Genomic DNA, 19,606 nt, shown 5'->3' with positions numbered 1-19,606 from the left:
TGACCTATGGTGACTTGCATTCCAATTAAATTTACAGTACATAAGCACTTGCAATTTTTTAAACATTTTAAACAGGGATATAACATTTTACTGCAGTACCAACAGTTTGCCCATACTTTTGTCATGTCTGCAATATGATTTAGAATATTTCAATTGAGGTTGACTGAATTGTAGGTACAACTGCCTACAACCATAGAATAAATAAACACCATTAATATATTTACTTCATCTATGCTACAACTATGTTTGCACCAACATTCTTGGGTCCCAGAATGTGCAACCCAACTCTTGTACAGTACAAAGGTAGTTTGTGTAATTAGTGCAAATGTAATGAATCAAGATGGATAATTGAACACTCTATCTATAGGGGTTTAAAATATTTTATAAATATTTACAATTTAGAAAGATTATGAAATAAAATAATAAAGTAATAATTTCCGAGTTTTACCTTTCAATTGAGTAAACTAACTATAGGTAATTTTCTGTTAAAGCACAATTTCTTAACAATTCAATCAAAGGAGATTTAAACGATGGGATTTACTGATTGCTTTTACAACAGTAGGCCTGAATTCTACTACAGTAATGCATTATTACTAAAACCATTCTTATAACCCACCTTAAAAATAGCCCTGCTTTTTATCATAGGTGTTTCAGATTTTCATTGGATGCTAGGTTTCCTAAGTCCTAAATGTGTCGGGTTGCCCAGGCCCAAACAAACGTCTAAACGTCTTCCTAGTTCCAAACAACGGGAACAGCTGATTAAACTAGAGTCCCCACCACTCCCCACTGCTTGCGGCGGCCATCTTGTTTCCTGACAGTACAGTTCTCTTCTCTCTGTCTTCGAAGACACGGTCGGTCACGTCACCTGTACAGTAGTAGTGTCAGTGAAGTTAGTGTTCGTGCATTTCAGTTTTAACTATTAGTGAAGTGAAGTGTGCACTCAGACAATGCATCCTAGGTGACAACATATCTGTGTGAAGTATAGCTTATCCAAATAAACATGGGGTCCAAAGTGGAATACGTGGACTCCTCTCACATGTACGCTACCAACTACGTGCGAAACTCGAAGGCTATCGGAGTGTTATGGGGTATTTTCACCATCTGCTACGCTATCATAGCCGTGGTCGCCTTCGTCACCCCGGAATGGATGGGTGATACGATGCAAGGGTCAGAAAACCCCGCTAGGTTTGGTCTGTGGAGCAGTTGCTCCTTTGGAAATTCCGTAGGAGTGGTCGAGGATTGTCAAGGTCGTTTGGATGACCTTTCTTCCATACCGAGTCTCCCAGGGAAGGTAGCTACCATCCTGGCCGCCTTATCAGTCCTGGTTGCTCTTATCACTATTGTGGCGATGCTCTTGTTCTTCTTCATCGCCTCTACCAAAGTCTTCCACCTCTGCGGTTGGATGCAAGTTATTTCAGGTTGGTGAAAATTTTATCTAGATAAACTAAGGTGCGTTTGGTGTAAAATAGAAATTTCCAGTGTGGGAGCAATTTTGATGAAATTCTTGGAAAAGAAAAACTCAGTACAATACGTTTTATCAACAGAATCATAAAAATAGCGTAATATGATTGATCCAGTACCTGGTGCTTTATGCAATGGTGTGCATATTAATCCAACATCCCTTATCAGATGTCATGCTACAGGAAAGGTTATAAAGTGTGTTTTTTGTGTGAAATGTTAGTTATTGTATGAGATAAATTAGCAAAAACACAATTTTACACATCAGGAAGAACCAGCACGTAGGGTGGGACCAACGATGTGGGTGGGACGTACAAATGTTTACCCTTTTTGAAATGTTATCTACAAAACCATTGAGCGTACAATATTGCTTCAATAAAATAAATTAGTTGCTGTTTTAAGCTTGATAAAATTATTTAAAGAGAAATCTACAAAATTTTATATTTTTATGAGGTTTAAAATTGAGAAAAGGAATTCATCATGGAATGGCCTCTGGATCGTCTGAATCAAATATATATCGGCCTAGTGGTTGAAATTGCCATGTTACTACTGTCAAAAACGATCCTGGGAAAAGGGGTTTTTACACCATAACTAAAAACCCCATAACAACAAACAACGTTTCCATTACTTAGTCCAACCAGGAAAGGTTCCCGAAAGATTTTGATTAAAATTTAGTATGTTATGGTCCTTTTAACTCACAAAATTGTACTACCCCCATAGCTAAAAAAAATACTGTTGAGAAGTCGCTATAACTATTGTGATTTTGCTCATAAACTACCATTTACTCCCGCCGTTTGACAATGATTGGGGTTGTTGACAATCTGATGGGAGAAAGTAAGTGTCACTTTGCTGATACCGTTATTTATGACTGTAATCCTCACTCCTTCATATTGTTTATTTATAAATCTAAAAGCAATAAATGAAATGTATTGTAAATTAGTAGCATACATAGGTAGTTTAATTCACCTAATAACTGTCTCAAACAAACATAATATTTGAAAAGTAAAAGGGTTGGCCTATCGCACTAATCTTACCTGGGAATAGAACCCTGAGCTTGGGCTTGGGTCCCATCTTCTTCATAGCCCCTATACATATACAAATATTATTTTTTTTAATGTCCTTGAATAATGCATAGTATCCTGTTAAAGTTTTTAGAACTTGCATAATTTCCTTTAAACGATTAGTTGGCTAAAAGTTATTATTAATACAACAACGTTCGAATGATCAGTAGGCCTAATGCCGTTAAGTTTTTAAACTACATTCCAAGATTTGAAAACAAATCCTAACAATTAAAAAGAAAACACTCTTCTTGCAAAATATTACTTCCTACACTACAATCATATAAGTTATTTAGACAACTATTTCTGTCATTTGGAATACTTTTAATTGTTTTACCCGACTAGTTTTCCATTCAAAGCTTTTCTTCATGACCCAGATCATTGCATGGTTACAATCCATTGAAAAGCAATGAGGGAAAGTCGACAGTACACTAGGATGGGCTTCTTTTCTTGCCTCAGTGCTATTCACAGAGTAGACAAGAGATGACGAAGAAAGGGGGGGAGTGAGAGAGAGGGAGAGAGATGGGTGACCCAGGAACCTAGAACAGTCAGTCGGCCACATTACGCTCGCGGCATTTCTACCTGGTGTAACGGCACACCGCCCAGTGTTGCCAAATCGAACACCTCACACAATTCTTTAAAATCTGTCCCACCTTCACCTGACGGTACTCGGCTGGCAGGCCCGTTTTTGACTATGTCAGCGCCCTAGGCACAACTAAAATACTAGCGCCCCTTTGCAATATATATAACAGGGTGACTACCTACCGGGAAATCTGGGAATTAAGCGTGAATTTTTTTTAACCCGGAATTATGCGTGAATTTTGTATTTCTACCTGGAATTGTCAATTTACCGCAATGGCGCATGACAACAGCGACGTTTCCGTGACCACGGGAAACGATAATATGTCTCCACAAGGCCGCGAGGGATGATCAGAACTTTGCCGCGATCGCATGAGAGACTATGATAATGTCTACACGACCGCGGGATATGATCATGATTTTACCGCGATCGCGCAATACGATAATGAGATCTACAGAGCCGTGAAGGATGGTCAAAATATTGCCGCGATCGCATGAGGCGATGGTAATGTCTAAACGACCGCGGGATATGATCATGATTTTCCGCGATCGCGCAATATGATAATGAGATCTACAGAGCCGTGAAGGATGGTCAGAATATTGCCGCGATCGCATGACACGATGATAATGTCTAAACGACCGCGGGATATGATCATGATTTTACCGCAGTCGCGCAAAACGATAATAAGATATACAGATCTGCGATGGATGATCAGAATATTGCCGCGATCACAGAAGACGAAGATAATGTCCACACAACCACGGGAAACAGTCAGAAATTTGCCACAATCGGGGAAGACGATAATGATCTCCACATGACTGCAGGATATTATTAACACTTTGCCGTAATCGCGGGAGACGATTACGATGTCTTCACGACAGCGGGAGACGATTACGATGTCTACAGGATCGTGGGAGTTACAATAATGATGGCTACTCTACAAGGCTGCGAGGGATGATCAGAATTTAACCGCGATCACGTAAGACGATGTTAATGTCCACTCCACCACAGGAAAGATCAGAATTTGGCCTCATTCGCAAAAGACGACGAAGACCTCCAAACGACCGCGGGAGATGAGTACCATTTGCCACAATGGCGGGAGGGGATCACAATGCCTCACGACCGCGGGAGGCGATGATGTCTTCATAGCTGTGAGGGATTATCAGAATTTTATCGTGATCACGCAAGAAGATGATAATGTCCACACAACCCCGGGAAAAGATAAGAATTTTGCTTCATTCGCGGTAGACGGTGATAATCTCCTCACGACCGCGGGATGTGTTCATATATTGCCGCGATCAAGGAAGACGACAATTATGCTGTCCACACGTCCGCCGAAAATAGTCAGAATTTTGCCGTGATCGCGGGAGACGGACGATGATGACGTATACACAACCACAGAAAAAATTAACATCTTGCCACAATTGCGGGAGACTGTTAAGATGTCTACACGGCCGCGAGGGATTATCAGTTCACCGCGATCACGTGCAAATACAGCCACAATTTTTGTTATTTTCCAATTTTTTGGCGCCCCCCAAAAATGACAATTGCCTCGCGCCCTAGGCACGTGCCTACCGTGCCTATTCGGTAAATCGGCCCTGTCGGCTGGGCTGAGAACACATTCCAGTTCCCATTCCTTTAGCACGGAACTGGAACTAACTTGAGACAGACTAACCAACAAGCATGTTTAATCTATGCTTCATGGTACTCAAATAATTACTCAATTATTGTGACGACCTTCAATATCGGTGAACTTGTGAAAATATGCATATTATCCTGTATTGAGAAGTGAATTTCGAGGTCAACCCTTAAAAATATATAGATCATGTGCCGATACCGATTCCAATCCTTAAAATATGTTATAAACTTACTGACAGTAGAGAGGAATCACGTCAGTCCGGATAGTTCGTGGTTCTGGATCAGTGCCCCGCCCCGATTGAGGAATCTCCCGCGATCTCGAAAATATCATTGAAATCGTGATCGTCTATTGCGTCCGAAGTAGCCTAACATCGTGATAATCTCCCTTGCAATTGCGGTGACATCGGTCATCTTCAGCAATTACGACCACATAAATGATCGCTCTCGCGATCGACATCGTGTTAAGTGCTAAATGTACAACTAAGTTACTTCCTCTTCCATTCCTCCAATATGTTTAGTATCTTCATACTATATTATTGTAGTTAGATCCTGGTGAAATTGTAGATTTCACTTTTCTAGAGTTTCGAGCAACATCTCTATATAGAAAAGGAGAGGAAACCACCAAGGCGACGAATGAATTGGAATCTCGCCGATCGAGTAGAGAAATCGGGGATAGTTTTGTCATCTGTTTTTGCTGTCTAATTCTTGTATTTTTTTGCACTGTAGGCCTGCCGTTGCTTTTTATAGGTTTTCTTCCGTATCCTTTTGTATAAACAGTACCGAAGCTATAATTGCATTATTTATATTTATTTAATAGACCTTTTGTCTGCAAAAATGCACCTCTCACTTAAAATCTGCAAATTTTGCCCGTTTTTTTGTGAGGTGATTTTATTTGATTATTTTCAGGCAAACCCATTTACTACTTAAATATAATTTAATTCTTTCGCGTTTGTTCTCAACTACATTGACATAGAGTTTTTAAATACTATATACTATAGTTCTTTTCTTAAACAACTCATACGTATGAGGGTAGTAAGATAGCCCCGAGTAGTAGACCATCCACTTGTCCACCATTTGTATAATAATAGGCCTACAGTAATTTCATAACTAAAGCATAACACACTTTTTACAGCTTTCAATAATATGTTAAATTTTTGTTGGTTATTATTATATTGTTATAGTTAGTTAGGCTATCTTTATGTTGTAATTTTTCTTTGCGGGAATTATTGAGGTTTGTTTAAGATACTTGATCTGCCATCCTTGCTGGAAAAATTCGAAGGTATTGATATTCTTTGGCAAGATGACAAAATGGATAATTCGCCGATTTAGGACACCACCAAGTTGTTATTCATAGTTTCCAATCGTTGCCAGCAAGCTGCTTTGTTTGCTCCGTTGATTAAGTTTCGTCATCAATAGTTGCGTAATCTTAAGAAGTCATTAGTCCTTTACCACGCCTGTTATGTATTGTAAAGACAAATCACGTAATTGCTTGTTACTTGTGAAATTACAATATTACAGTGACGTTCTTCCTACATTCCTATTTCCACTTGAGCCGTTGAATTATTGACCAATTTAGGATAGGTAATGTAATTATAAATTATAGATAATTTGGCCGATTGATCCGGCATCTGCTCTGTCTAACAGTAGGCTGTTTGTTTGTACCGGTTATTATAAACAAAATATTTCTCCGGTTATTTACATTTACAATTCATAAACGTATTGTCTTTGTAATTTCACCTTGCTGTAATTATTGATGCTAGTTTATATACGTGATCGACCATCCTTGCTGGAAAAATTCGATTCATCAATCGAAAAACCTGGAAAGACCTGGAAAAAGGTATTTTATCAGCATTTATAGGTTATGAAAATTAGCATTGTAGCATGGTTACCTTCACTATTCAACCGACAAGCTAGTTTCCTTAAATTTTAATGTCATACTTTACTAGGCCTATATAGGGGAATGCTATCTTCAGGACTTAGGCCTACATTAAAAAACTGATTTTACTTCTAAGCAATTTTTTTTATAAATCTCTGTGAAAATTATTAGTATAGGCAAACAAGTGAATTACACCACTTTGTCGACAAGCCAATGATCGACATTTTTAATCGATTTAATTGGTTGATGAGGAATACAACCTTTAAGATAGGACTACTTAAATTTCATGCAAAATAAATTTCCTTATTTATTGAGAGATCTTAGTAAAAAGCAAATTTGGTACAATACAAAGCTTGAATTTAAGCTGCATTGTTGATAACTTTCGTTCTAAGTTGCATTTTAAATGTAAGTTTAGGATTTAGTTATACTATTACAATTATTGCAATGGGACTTAATTTAACACACTAACCCGGAGTAGGGCATTTCTAAATTACTTACACGTTTTGGCGTAAACGTGATTCACAATCGTGCGACTGAAGACGTGCAGCTTGTAACATTTGAAGTAACATTTGCTGAGAGTTGAGTAACTTCAGCGTGTTGAGCTGGCGCTGGCGCTGATGTAAGCCATCTCAGATGAAGTAGGTCGCCACATGAGTCCGTGTTGTTGGTTAATTGTCTTTCTGTAACACTGTAACAGTGTCACGCTCGCTACAACAATGCAATTCAGTTCTCATCGTCTACTGATTTAAAAAAAGAGTTCGAAAGGGAATGAGTAGCTCCGTCATTCAAAAAGAGTGACATGCTAAAGAATTAAAAACTGCATTTATCCATCCAAACGGCAGAGCCATTAAAAAAAATCAAATAAAAAATTTGGTCATGCAAGTTAGTATTTTTATCGAACTTTGATGCACAGGTTTTTTTTAACGGAACTCAAACATTTGTCCGGTTTGTAAACAGCCTTTTTCGCCTGCATTTAAAGTTTTGTTCAGTTTATGGTCTGTAAATAGTGCGAATAAACGAGCTTATGTCAGATTCATACCACCTTCCCTTAAATAGAGAAACAAACGACTTTCTGGCCTTTTACCTTTGGACATTATAAAACATCCGACATTCATAAAGATTTTTGAACGTATGCCAAATGTCATATACTGCTGAGTATACTGCTGCAAGAGTATACCTCTGCTTACAGGATAAAAAATGCAAGTAGAAAGTCAGTCTATATCTTTCAATGTAGCGGTTGTTTGATTCATTCGCGACGGTTTGAAGCACGAAACTCATGACTGCAGACAAAGAACTTCACTATAAGTAAAAAAGTTTCACATGCATGAAGACATGATCACAATGCAAGTAAAGGTCCACTATAAACCTTAACCGCGGGACAGCAATTTTCTTTGATTTAACAGCTCGACACACATTTACTACGAGCTGGGTAAACAATAAACATGTGAGAGTTTGCCGGGGTGAGAACCATTGTGATTGTTGTGGCAGTGGCGTTGAGAAGGCAGTGGTTGCTGACAATGCTTGGTGCTGATATAATGGTGGCTGTGGCCCGAATCACCAGCCTACCCACCATTCACCACTCCCTGGTTACGTCATACAACCGTGGAGCATTGTTGATGACTTTATAGTTTAGAAGAGATTGACGACATGATGCTTTGACAAGGAAATCAAATCTCAAATCTTTGCATACCATTGAAAGCCGAAGAGACCGATCGAAGATATCAAACCTAAAATTTGAATTAGCTTTTCTAGTAAAATACAAATTCAGTACGGTGCCTTTTTCTTACTAAATTTCTTACTAAATTCTTACTAAATTTTTCTTACTTTGAATTAGGTTTACTGCTTGTAGACCTATTTTAAATCACAGTATACGCTGCAAACTTGTAAGTTAACTCTTTTAACGAATTTCTCTATAGGGAAGTAGCTATTTTTAATTACAAACTCAGGGAAATGTCAATTTTTCTTTAAAATTGATTGATTAGGGGTTTGTTGAAAAATACGACAATCATTTATGATTACTTAAGTCGAAAATTGGAATGTTAATTATATAAATGTAGGCAAATGAGACACATTTCAACAAGGGTTGGTAATTCAATCTAAAATTTTTCTGTCGATTACAACATCATTATTGCAGGTAAATTAAAGAGTTATACCATACATCCTCGATAATTACCTCTTACTAAATTGAATGTATGATTTATCCAGTTTACCTAGCATTTCCCCGATAAATTTCTCGTCGAGCGTATTTGCATAACCCTCAAAAGTGGTTTCATCATAGGAAAGCTTATTTAAGTTATTGTACATCAAACGGCAACAATTAAGTAGCAAGTACAAGTATTTTATCACAACCGTGACTACAGAAACAAGCCAAGGTTGATTAGTAACGCCCTTGGCTGTAATGAGTTAATTATCAGTCTTTTTGTGGTAAGGGGGAAAGTGATTTGCGGACATAACAGCATCTGCTGAACTGCAGAGTGCCGACTGTTTATATATTAGTGTATAGAGGCGGTGTCATTGCTGATGCTACTGTTTGTTTACTGTGACAGAACGTAACTTTCCGTTGTACTACAGCATCGTAACCGTATTGGAATGAAAGGTGAAGCACCAAGCACGTTGAGCGAAGGCCTTTTGTTTCAAATCATTACTCGTCCAATTTGTCGCGGTTGTGTGCAATATAGGGGGAAACTGAAAACTGTAATCCTTATAAGGCATAATTTTATTACACTTAAAACACGTTTGTGGAATGTATTCAATTATGAAATGTGATTAACTAGTGGTGTAGTACTATGAGATAATTGGCAAGAATGAGTAACAGTGTGTGTAGCTGGGCGCACCATATTGTCATTTATTTTATAGACGCAATTAATTGTCAATACTTGTTGAACAGTTTGGTATTAAAAAAATCTCATCAGAATTTATATTAGTTCAACAATTGAAGTTATATTTTCAACAATCAAACCAGCAAATATCGATGTTTGATCAAATATAAAATAATTCATTTATTTTAATTTAATTTTGTAGCGCAATTGCTATTTTTGAGGAAACTGCCTCGAATTGCAGCTTTTTTTAAAACAAACAAACCATACGGATTTAAGTACAAGATAACAACTGTCAGTGGAATCAGCTCAATAAAACGAGACAGGAAGAAAATCATTCATCAAACGCGTAAAAAATAAACACTATAAAATTCATTTTCGCGTCAATATCAGTTTTATGGTACGGTAAAAAAAAAACATAATTTAAAAGTGTTATAAACACAGCATAGCAATTTTTTTTAACATGTGCCATGTTATAAACTATAAGACGTAGTAGTTAACCTTTGACTATTGATAATCTCTATTTACACCAAACAATCAACTAAAACCATCCTGGCATAAGATTCAATTAATAAAACTTTGACCCTTTATCAATAAAGACATTCGAAAATACGCAATGAATCAGAAAATTATAGTAGTTTTTGCCGAGATAAAAGGCAGACCCATTACACCAATGGCTTTACTGTTACTGTTTATAGTCCAATCAAATTATGATTCATTGTAATATTTTCTCCGTTCGCCAGAAGGTACCCGGACTAGGAACTCAGACTTGGAGAAAGTGACTCGGGCAGCCAACCCGAACTGTGATGTAAACCATAAGCAATTCAGCGGTTTACAAGAAATTTGTTCAGCCATTGTTAAATTAAGTGAGGAATTTTCTGTTTAAAATCATTTATACCTGTCGTTGTCGATTGGCCTCGCTGTTGTCACGGGAATAGATGCGATAATAGTGAAATTACTGCAGTTTCCAGTTTTCCTAAACTATTAAGTCCATTGCATTGAGTTTTAACGCGAATTTCAAATGCAAGTTATATTAATTGTATGACAACTTCCTTTCAATGTATTTTAGCAAGCAAATGCCACATATTTTTTAACCTTTGATTTATAGAATGGAGAAAATATTACTTATAGTTTTTGTGTTTAAAGATCCATTAAAAGACTTAAATTATAGTTAGTTAATTGCATCAATGGTTAATTGTATTTGTTATTGTAGCTTTTTATGTATCAATATCCATGATGACTAACTGCTACAATGTAATTAAAACAGTGTATACGTTATTTTAGTTTACATATCTACACAGTACGATTATTAATTTATCGTGGTGTGTAGATAAGACCTAATCCTAGGCATAGGAATGTCACTTTCCAAATTGACGCCATCAGGCGAGGTAAAGTTTTTAGCCAAATCCACAGAGCAGAACAGAGCCTCAAGTCGGTTACTTACCAAACCACTATCACAGAAAAGGTGGGGCGGTTTGACCCCTCCGGCAAAAGCTTAGGTTGGTAATGCTGAACGATTGGCTGTAATATTGTGACGCCTTCAACTGTGCCGACACAACTTCATTGCATTTAGGCATTGCGTGCTATGCAAGAGCTTTTGCAGGCGTAACAAAAATAACACCGTTGACTGTCAATCTAACACAAACTATAATACGAGTAGTAGTCTATCCCTAACCGTAGAATTAAGTGAACAGTGTCAACTAATTTTATGCTCTTTCATCTTGTATTGTCGTACCGGTATTTTACTATAGCAAATTCACACCACGGATGTTTAAAAAACATAACTTACCTGTAAATGGTAGGTACTGAAATTAATTGACTAATCTTTATATGACTTAGAACGCGTTTAATTCATGTAACTAAGCATTAAAACACAATTTATGTAAAACTTAAACAAAAATACATTTATAGCCTAAAATTAACCATTTCTCTCGACTTTGTTTCTTTTGGTGAACTAGATTTTCCTTGATATTCTTAATGCAATAAATGAATGCAGTTTGTATTCATTGATGCAATTCCTCTTTTCATCTAATCGTGCAGGAACATAATTAAAAAAACCCTTGTTTAAAAAATTAATTAATTGTTTAAAATTGATAAAGAAAAGTTAATGAGGTTCTGAAAGTAGTGAGAAAATAAAATAAAAAATATCTTATCGGTTAACAAAGAAAAAATAATAGAAACCACAGCCCAAATAGTGAATGATGATCACATCACTAAATCTTAATTTAGCAACATTTAAATATCAAGGTTCAGTTGAACCTCCTTAGTACGAACCTCGGTAAAACAAATTCATTGATAAGACAAATTAAAAAAAATCCCCTTGAAACTTTCATAAAGGTCAATGCTGAAACTCCTCTGTACAACATAGTAATTAGGTTAAAAACCTCCATTAGATGAATTTGTTTGTGTCATGGGCTAGGACTGATTAACCTCCATACCACCATGGCACGGTGGCTAGTATCCTATAAAAATAATGTAGTTTTGATATGAAAATCTAAAGTAGTATGATAGTAGTATATCAAAATATACAGGAGGCAATATATGATGAGACGTACGTTTGAGGAGATCAACGTTTTCTTCCTTCTTGTTTACCGTACTCACTTGTTATTCTATAAATACTGCATTGACAACTTGCGCATGTAAAGTTACTTTTTGATTAGTATTTTTATCTTCTTCAGCTCTGTCGTAGTTCAGTAATTAATTTAGTTTTGACCTGTTACAGCTGTGTGTATGTTGGCAGCATCGCTTGTCTTCCCTCTCTCTTGGACTGAACCTGAGGTAAATAGATAATTTTCCATACAGCTTTGATCAAGAAAAGTTATTTTAATAGGCTCACCATGGTCAAATAAATTGTTGTGTTGTAGCTTTGCCTATGAGAGAAAAATACATTGTCCAATCAATCATTAAAAGTAGACGCTATCTATTTACCAGAAAGTAGCCAATTTTTTATTCAAATTGGGTGTTAAATGAGCTGCTCAGAGGTGCTACTAAAAGTTGGATTTTCTCGTTGTTTTCAATGCTTTTTGAAATAAAGTACGCTGTAGTTTACAATTAATTGTTGTTTTGGTTAATCAAGCTTGTGTATACAACAGGAGTCAGTAAATGACTTCGATCAGACTCTGTCGGTTGCTCAATTTAACTATGTTTAATATTCTAAAACTGTAAAGTAAAGTAAAGTTGACAAGTAAAGTATACTTGAGTTTACAATTAATTATTGTTTGGCTTGGCTTGGTATACAACAGTTTGTTATACTTCAGTTTATTAAGTTATATAACAGTACGTTTGTGTATACAACATACCCTAACAGGAATTGGTAGACCTTATTGACATCAGCACACCGTGTCGGTGGCTCAAATAAACAACTTTTATAATGGTACTAAAACTGGCCAAAACTTTAACACGTTCGCTGCGGTTACGGGATAAGAACAGATAATATTCTGCATGTATATGGGGGTGAATATGTTTAAATTTAGTTTCACCCAATAGGAGAGGCATATTATAACATATACTGAATTCCAATTGTTGTGGACGCAGTTTTACAAGAAACCAACAAATAGCAGCATTGAACTTAAGTGCTAACTGGCCCTCAGTATTGCCAAATGAAGGGGAAAAAGCAGGGGCAAAGTACCGTAAAAAATGTCAAGCATAATTTTAAGGATTATTCCTGACACAAACAGTGTTCCCGGCCAAATAAATGCTGGGCTCACACCGAGGCAATGTTAGTAAGGCGAGTGCGGTGTTACATTTATAGTAGTCCGCAGTGAACAAGTTAACATGGGAATGGGATGTATCTGTCTGCCCACATTGCTTATTCCCCTCCTGTGTGGTAGGTGTTGAGGACATGTGGCCAGACTGCAGGAGTATACGCCCCAGGAGACTGTTCTCTACGCTGGGCCTACCTGCTGGCTGTCATAGGCTGTCTGGACGCCTTCATACTGGCTGTGCTGGCGTTCATACTGGCCACTCGCCACGTCAAACTGCAGCCTGAGCCTACGTACGGCATGAATGGCAGTCTCTACAAAGGTATGTGCTATCACATCTGTTGAAATCTAATTGAAAGTGCAGCAATGTACTTGGAACTTCAGGAAGCACTTATTTTTCCCTTTGTTAACATACTGTATTAGTTATGTTCTTACATTTTAAAAACATAGTAATCAATAATGGTGAAAAAATGTGTTGGTTTATCGACGAGAGAACAAGAACGATATTTTTTGGAAGGAACACTACAATATGTGTTCCAACTGGTAATAATAACTCGTATGTCAGAGTATTTTTACTTCTGACAGAACAATAATAACATTGATTTACATGTACATCAAGGTCTGCTCAACCAGCAGTTTGCGTTGTGTGTAACTGTAAAGAGACTCATAATTTTCCTTTTCGTTCTCTCTCTGCTCTGAAGCACTGCAAAGCAAACCGTGTGAGATAAACAATTATTTATTGTTTGTTGTATGTTGTTTGCAGGAGAGGTGAACGGAGGGTTCATGGGAGACGCTCACTCAGTGGCCGGATCTCGCAAATCACTCAACCTTCACCCTGTATTGCTCATGCCGCAACCCGGAGATGCTGACAGGTATATAATCATAACTACACCAAATGTACTGTAGATATACAAAAGGAGCGATAACAATTCATTATATAGCCCTGGGACTCCTTTTATTTCAAAAATGTCCTTCTTACCTTCATCTGTAGTTCAAATTTCTGCTAACAAAATACACTTTACTAGTTTTGACAATGTTCCATTGGCAAACTTGTTACATTTTGGTGCACTTGCAACAAAACTAGTCTGCTCTTTGATGATGACAATTTGAACTACAGACGGAGATAAGCAAGCATATTTTGTCAGAAGAAGCTACTAAAACATTTTACTTATGCAGTCACTCAATATAGATGTATGCTTTCAGATTTATTTATGTTAATTTCTCACTGAGTTGTAATAAATGCACAACTTTGTTATGTTTAGCATCAAATGACTAAGTCCTGTAACTGCTACTTAAACTTACAAGTGGTTTTTTGAAAACTTCCGTCTAGTTGTTTCCGATGCATGAACTTAGCTTCAATCAACTACATGCCCCAAATTTTGTTTTAAACGTGAACCTCTATTATCTCTCCATTACCACTCTATTATATAAATATACTATGCTCTCACAGTAGTAGTTGTAAACCATGTTAGGTAAGGACCATTGCTTTCTTTTTGGAGTTCTCTCTGAACAATAGGTCATAAACAATGCCCGATCACCACTAGTCCCTAGAGCTGCAAGGGAAGGGTGGCAACATATTTTATAACCATTTAAAAAATCAAAATTAGAATTTTATTTTATTAAGTTAATTTGCCACGATTGCGGGTGACAATGATTATGTTCCTGTGATCGCAGATATTTCGATTTTGTTGCAGTTGTGGTTGATGATGTATGTCCTCGTCTTTGTGAAAGACGTTAACAATCTTGCCACAATCACAGGGAAGTTAGTTATCCCACTTAAACAGGGGGCTCTCAGGTTAGGTTGGCGTGGGTCACAAGTACCCTAAATCCCGTCTTAAATTCATTCTTTAGTCTTAAAATAGTTTTAATTGTTGGTAGTGGTAAAAATCTGAAACTGAGCTCTAAGGTTTTAGCTTGTCAAGCATTACATTCTATCAAATATGGATGACTAGCACAACCCTATCATTTGATTTATCTATCAGTAAATGGTTGTAAAAAAATACCCCCGCCGCAGCAAACCTGCAGACTAAGCAAATTTCCATTCACCTGATTGGATTTACACTAAAATGCCTCCATAAAAATATCACATTTATTTCCTATTTAAATAGAATTAGTTTAACAAGTACTTAGATTTGCTGCAACAGGGCAGGGTAAAAAAGTGTTTTTTTTTTAGTTAATAGTTTAATAAGAAATGAAAGTATTTTCCAAATTCGATCAAAATATGTTCATAAACAAGCAAACTACAACAGTTGACTTATTCTCTATAATATAATATGGGAATAACATGGGAATTTTAAATTAAAAATTTTTTTGAATTTTCTCCATATGCTATTTGGTTTGTTTGCCAAAATATCTTTCTGCTTTAGTTTAAATAATCATAATAATTTTTGTTTATTCACTGATGATATTAACTTTTGTATCATTGGAAAAAGCTGGTATGGTGTATTGGCAGAGTTTTAACAAGCAATTGATCAAGTTAATGATGTGAACTAAGTCATCTTAACTTGCTATTAAATAAAAAAAAAAACACACACGATAACCAATTTTAAGTGTAAAGATATTTCTAAATTAAATCATTCAGATTGTACACAGGTTCAACTTACTAATAGTACTATTTTTGGGCATTAGATCACACTCTTAACCGGACAAAAAATGTTGAGAAAGTATGTTTTAAAATTAGTTCAGGTAGCTAATGCATTGATAAGACTGGCCCCTTTTTTCCTGATTATGCTCTTTGTAGAGATCGTTTGTGTAATTTTATTTAGGTGTAAATTATGACTGTCTAGTCTGTATATTTATAGAACAGTATTACATGTAAAAAAAAAGATAATGAAGAGACTTGGCCAAGACAATGAAATATTCACACGTATTATACAAGAATTTGGGAAACTTCTCAAATAATAAAAAAAAAAAAATCATTTCAAGCTAAAATCCAACTGTTTCTGGGACAAAATATTGTAACTACCTTCCTGAAATGATAAAATCTGGAAAGAGTGTTAAATACTTTAAAGGAAATTAAAAAGATAATTTTGACCAAATCGCTAATAACTTTTTGATGAATTTTTCAGTTTTTAAGTTCATTTAAATAAATATGAGAGCTCGCCCTGAGGTCGAAAACTCTAGCAACTGTTATGACCCATCAACCTAGTCAGCAACAAAATATAAGGTTTTTTAAAATAGAAATTCAGACACTAGCGCATTCTGTGACTGGCTCACACAACTACGGTTTTTAAATAAAAACTTGGCTACAGCTGGTCCATATAGATGGGATGTCTACATCAGTATCCAATAGTCAATGGTATAATGTATGATGTATTGTTCTGAAATACATTCATGTATACTTTTGTATATCTGTGAATAAAGTATCTTTAAATTGAAAATTGAAAGAAACCTGACTATTTTCTCTGGGTGCTAGTATCAAGGTTAGACATACCTGACCCAATCACACAATCTGAAATGTACTGAATTTTGTGTCTTGTTTCAGATATTCCGAGTTCTCAAACCGCACAGGGAGGTCAAAGAACTCTGGCTTTAGACCAGATTATGGTCCATCAATGCATAACTTCCAGCTGTAGGGATGTATAACTACACAAGGTTGTTGTCTATAACTTTTTCACTATGACTAAATTCTGAGCTATTTTATGAAGTCTGATCACCAGAAGATCAATTATAAGTTGTTTTTTCGTACTTAAAATAAAAAGTTTACAAAACAGGGTACTTTAACAACAATGTCCACTAAACTGAATTTTAAGACTGTGAGATATTAACCATAAGCAAAAGAATGATTATTGGATAATGTAGTTTTTTAATTGTAAAACGTTACTGTATATTCTTTAATTTAACTAGGTACTTCCTTCCGTCCATCCTACTTTAATACCTAATAGGTATTTAAAAGAATGTAATGAATGTGAAATGTAATTTCTGTCATATGAAATCCTAATCTTGTAATTTTTATTACTATTTATTGAGTATTATGTACCACATTTGTATTCAAAGTAAACTTTAGTCTTCCTAGTTACTGAAATATCTATTTTTATATTAATCTTATTTGTACATATACATGTATAGTGGTAAGATCAAAATGTATTATTGTAAATAAGGATGTTAAACTTTTTAATTTCAATAATCAAACTTTCTACTTAATGTATATTTTAGTAAAATTATTTTAGGTTAGTATAGTATTTTCTTAAACACTTTTTTAGATTGTTACAACTTTATTATACATGTTTTGTAATACATTATAACTTTGAAACTAATTTTTGAGCATTCATTTTTATCCATTATTAAAACTATAACAATCACATATGCAACTATCAGTGAGTATATGTTAAGGGAGACTCTGTCTTGAAGGGATAAGCGGACCTTCTATTCTTGCGATTGTCAAAAGTGTCTGCAAAGATTGTGTGATTGCGTAATGATTTTGGGAATGATTATAATGAACCCGCGGCCACTAAAGATGTACTTGATTTTGCGGAAATTATGGGAAACGATAATGATGTCATTATGGGAAACGATGATGTCATTATGGGAAACAATAATGATGTCATTATGGGAAACGATAATGATGTCACTGTGTCTGATTGATTGATCGATTGGATTGGGGCGGACCTTGTCCCAGTGCAAGTCAGCCACAGACTATATATACCTATAAGTAACCTTACTGTACCTTACTGTAGGTATGTATAGTCAATGCCATTAGCTTAAATCCTTTGTCTTCTCTGTGAGTAAGTGTAGTAAAATATGATAATAGGATTCATGTTATTTAACAGATTATTGCGTCCGTTTGTACTAAACGTAATGGAAAAGATTTGCAATTTCCCTCCCTACGCTTTCCATCGCCTAAAAATGAACTTACACAAAAAATACTGGTTCTGGAAATGAAGGAATTCAATTAAGTAACTAAGTCCCTCTGCGGTGTATGGGTCAATTAAAATTTTGCCACAAGTAATCACTCAACAAATGAACAATTTTCCTCACTGTCATCTTAACCATCCCACTCAAACGCCATGCTTTTGTAGATTGCTCATGTCACCAAAAGATCAAAAGATTTTCACCATTCCAACATGAAAAAAATAGTAGACATTTAGTAAAAAAGAATATTTTTAATGTCACTTTGGGGACAACCTGAGTTGAGACTGAGTTATTAACAAGTTTGTTTCATACGTCAAACTCAGGTCAAACTGTTGCAAGTTTGTTAAACATTCAACAGCAATCTCTGCTCTATAAAGTGTATTAAACTTAACTTGTTGGTAGAAACATGGGATAAATATTTCGTCACTTTTAACCTAATTCTTTGCATATCAACAGTGAAAAGGGGTGTTAAAACTTTTATGATTTAAATCTTTGTGTGTTTGTTTTTGTTTTATTTTTATTTTTTTTAACTGATTTTTCTAGGTTTACTCTGATGTTAGTATTGTGCTAGACGTTAGAAGTGTGCTTGAGTTTGAAGTTTTTACAAGCCTAAATCTATGAATAAATATTTGTTGACTTGTCCTAGTAAAGTGGTAATGAACCTGATTTGACAGGGTAAGTTTCTTATTATATTATGTTTCACATAGGCTAGACTAATAAAAACATACATATTTACAACAGTGGGTATAATGGAGCCAAACTAAGGAGGTAGATGTTTCCTTTTGGTTGATTTTCCTCCTGGGAGACCTAAAGGCTCAAATAACTTCCTGCCAAATCTTTTGATTGGCAGTGTATTGAATACTGAACAAGTTTGTTTCAACTTGATAAATCTAGGGCTATTTTATCTATTTACAATTTTTGTAACACCAAACCTACTCTCTCTGGAACAACCTACGTATTTTTTTTACGAAAATTACTATTCCTGTCCTATCTCCTTTCAACACTTGCCATAAAACCAAATTTGCCAATGGTACAGTTGGTTTTCTCATAACTTTCTTTTAAAAGTATAAATGTTTCTTCATAATATTGCCAAACGGCTAAATCATTATCCAAAATAAGCTTATTACACACTTTTAAAAAAGTTCTATATTTCTCGAAATATAGAACTTTTTTAAAAAGTGTGTAATAAGTTTATTTTGGATTTTGAAAAGTATTAGATAGTCTATTCTATCTTAAAGAAGCAATTAGCGTTAAGTAACATAAAACCTTTATTTTGTGACATAATGTTTTCTTTCACTGTCTCGACATGCTCCTGATTCGATTTTATTGTTGATTTTTTTTACCTAAGTTCATAGCAGGCAGTTCTGGGATGTTAATCTCGTAAAGCTATAGCACAATATTAGAAGTTTTTGAGGAGACTCTAGGAAAAGGAAGCAACACTTCATTGCACATGAGCAAAAATTTAAACAAAACATCTGATGATCTTATCTTAGTCAAAATCTTCTGGGAATGGCTGAGTATGCTGCTTTGCTATAATTTATTCTTGTATTAAAATTTAACGATATTTTTCACCGTTTTACAAAAAATTTTACGACAGTTTGGCCAATGGTAATGCTAATACTAAAATA

The 19,606-nt window shown here is 35.5% G+C and overlaps 1 protein-coding gene across 1 annotated transcript; it reads left to right on the top strand.

Annotated features, from left to right (window-relative positions):
• Nucleotides 1-814: 814 nt before the first annotated feature.
• LOC128996541 (LHFPL tetraspan subfamily member 3 protein) lies at nt 815-16,909 on the top strand. The gene is made up of 5 exons (XM_054421931.1): nt 815-1,418; nt 12,149-12,204; nt 13,257-13,449; nt 13,891-13,999; nt 16,612-16,909. The coding sequence occupies exons 1-5, from the start codon at nt 1,001-1,003 to the stop codon at nt 16,700-16,702; spliced, it is 867 nt and encodes a 288-aa protein (XP_054277906.1). The 5' UTR covers nt 815-1,000; the 3' UTR covers nt 16,703-16,909.
• The last annotated feature ends 2,697 nt before the right edge of the window (nt 16,910-19,606 follow it).

Source organism: Macrosteles quadrilineatus, unplaced genomic scaffold (genome assembly GCF_028750875.1).
Source record: "Macrosteles quadrilineatus isolate MER2022 unplaced genomic scaffold, UCM_ALF_1.0 Scaffold_6__1_contigs__length_79288215, whole genome shotgun sequence".
NCBI lineage: Eukaryota > Metazoa > Arthropoda > Insecta > Hemiptera > Cicadellidae > Macrosteles > Macrosteles quadrilineatus.
Note: the sequence above shows the minus strand (reverse complement) of the source record. Positions and strands in the feature narration are given on the sequence as shown.

Bases quoted from the DNA above. Each gene is read 5' to 3' on its own strand.
- LOC128996541 (XM_054421931.1), top strand. From the start codon at position 1,001: ATGGGGTCCAAAGTGGAATACGTGGACTCCTCTCACATGTACGCTACC. The intron at 1,419-12,148 runs GTTGGTGAAAAT...GACCTGTTACAG, and splicing joins TTGGATGCAAGTTATTTCAG to CTGTGTGTATGTTGGCAGCA. The intron at 12,205-13,256 runs GTAAATAGATAA...CCTGTGTGGTAG, and splicing joins TCTCTTGGACTGAACCTGAG to GTGTTGAGGACATGTGGCCA.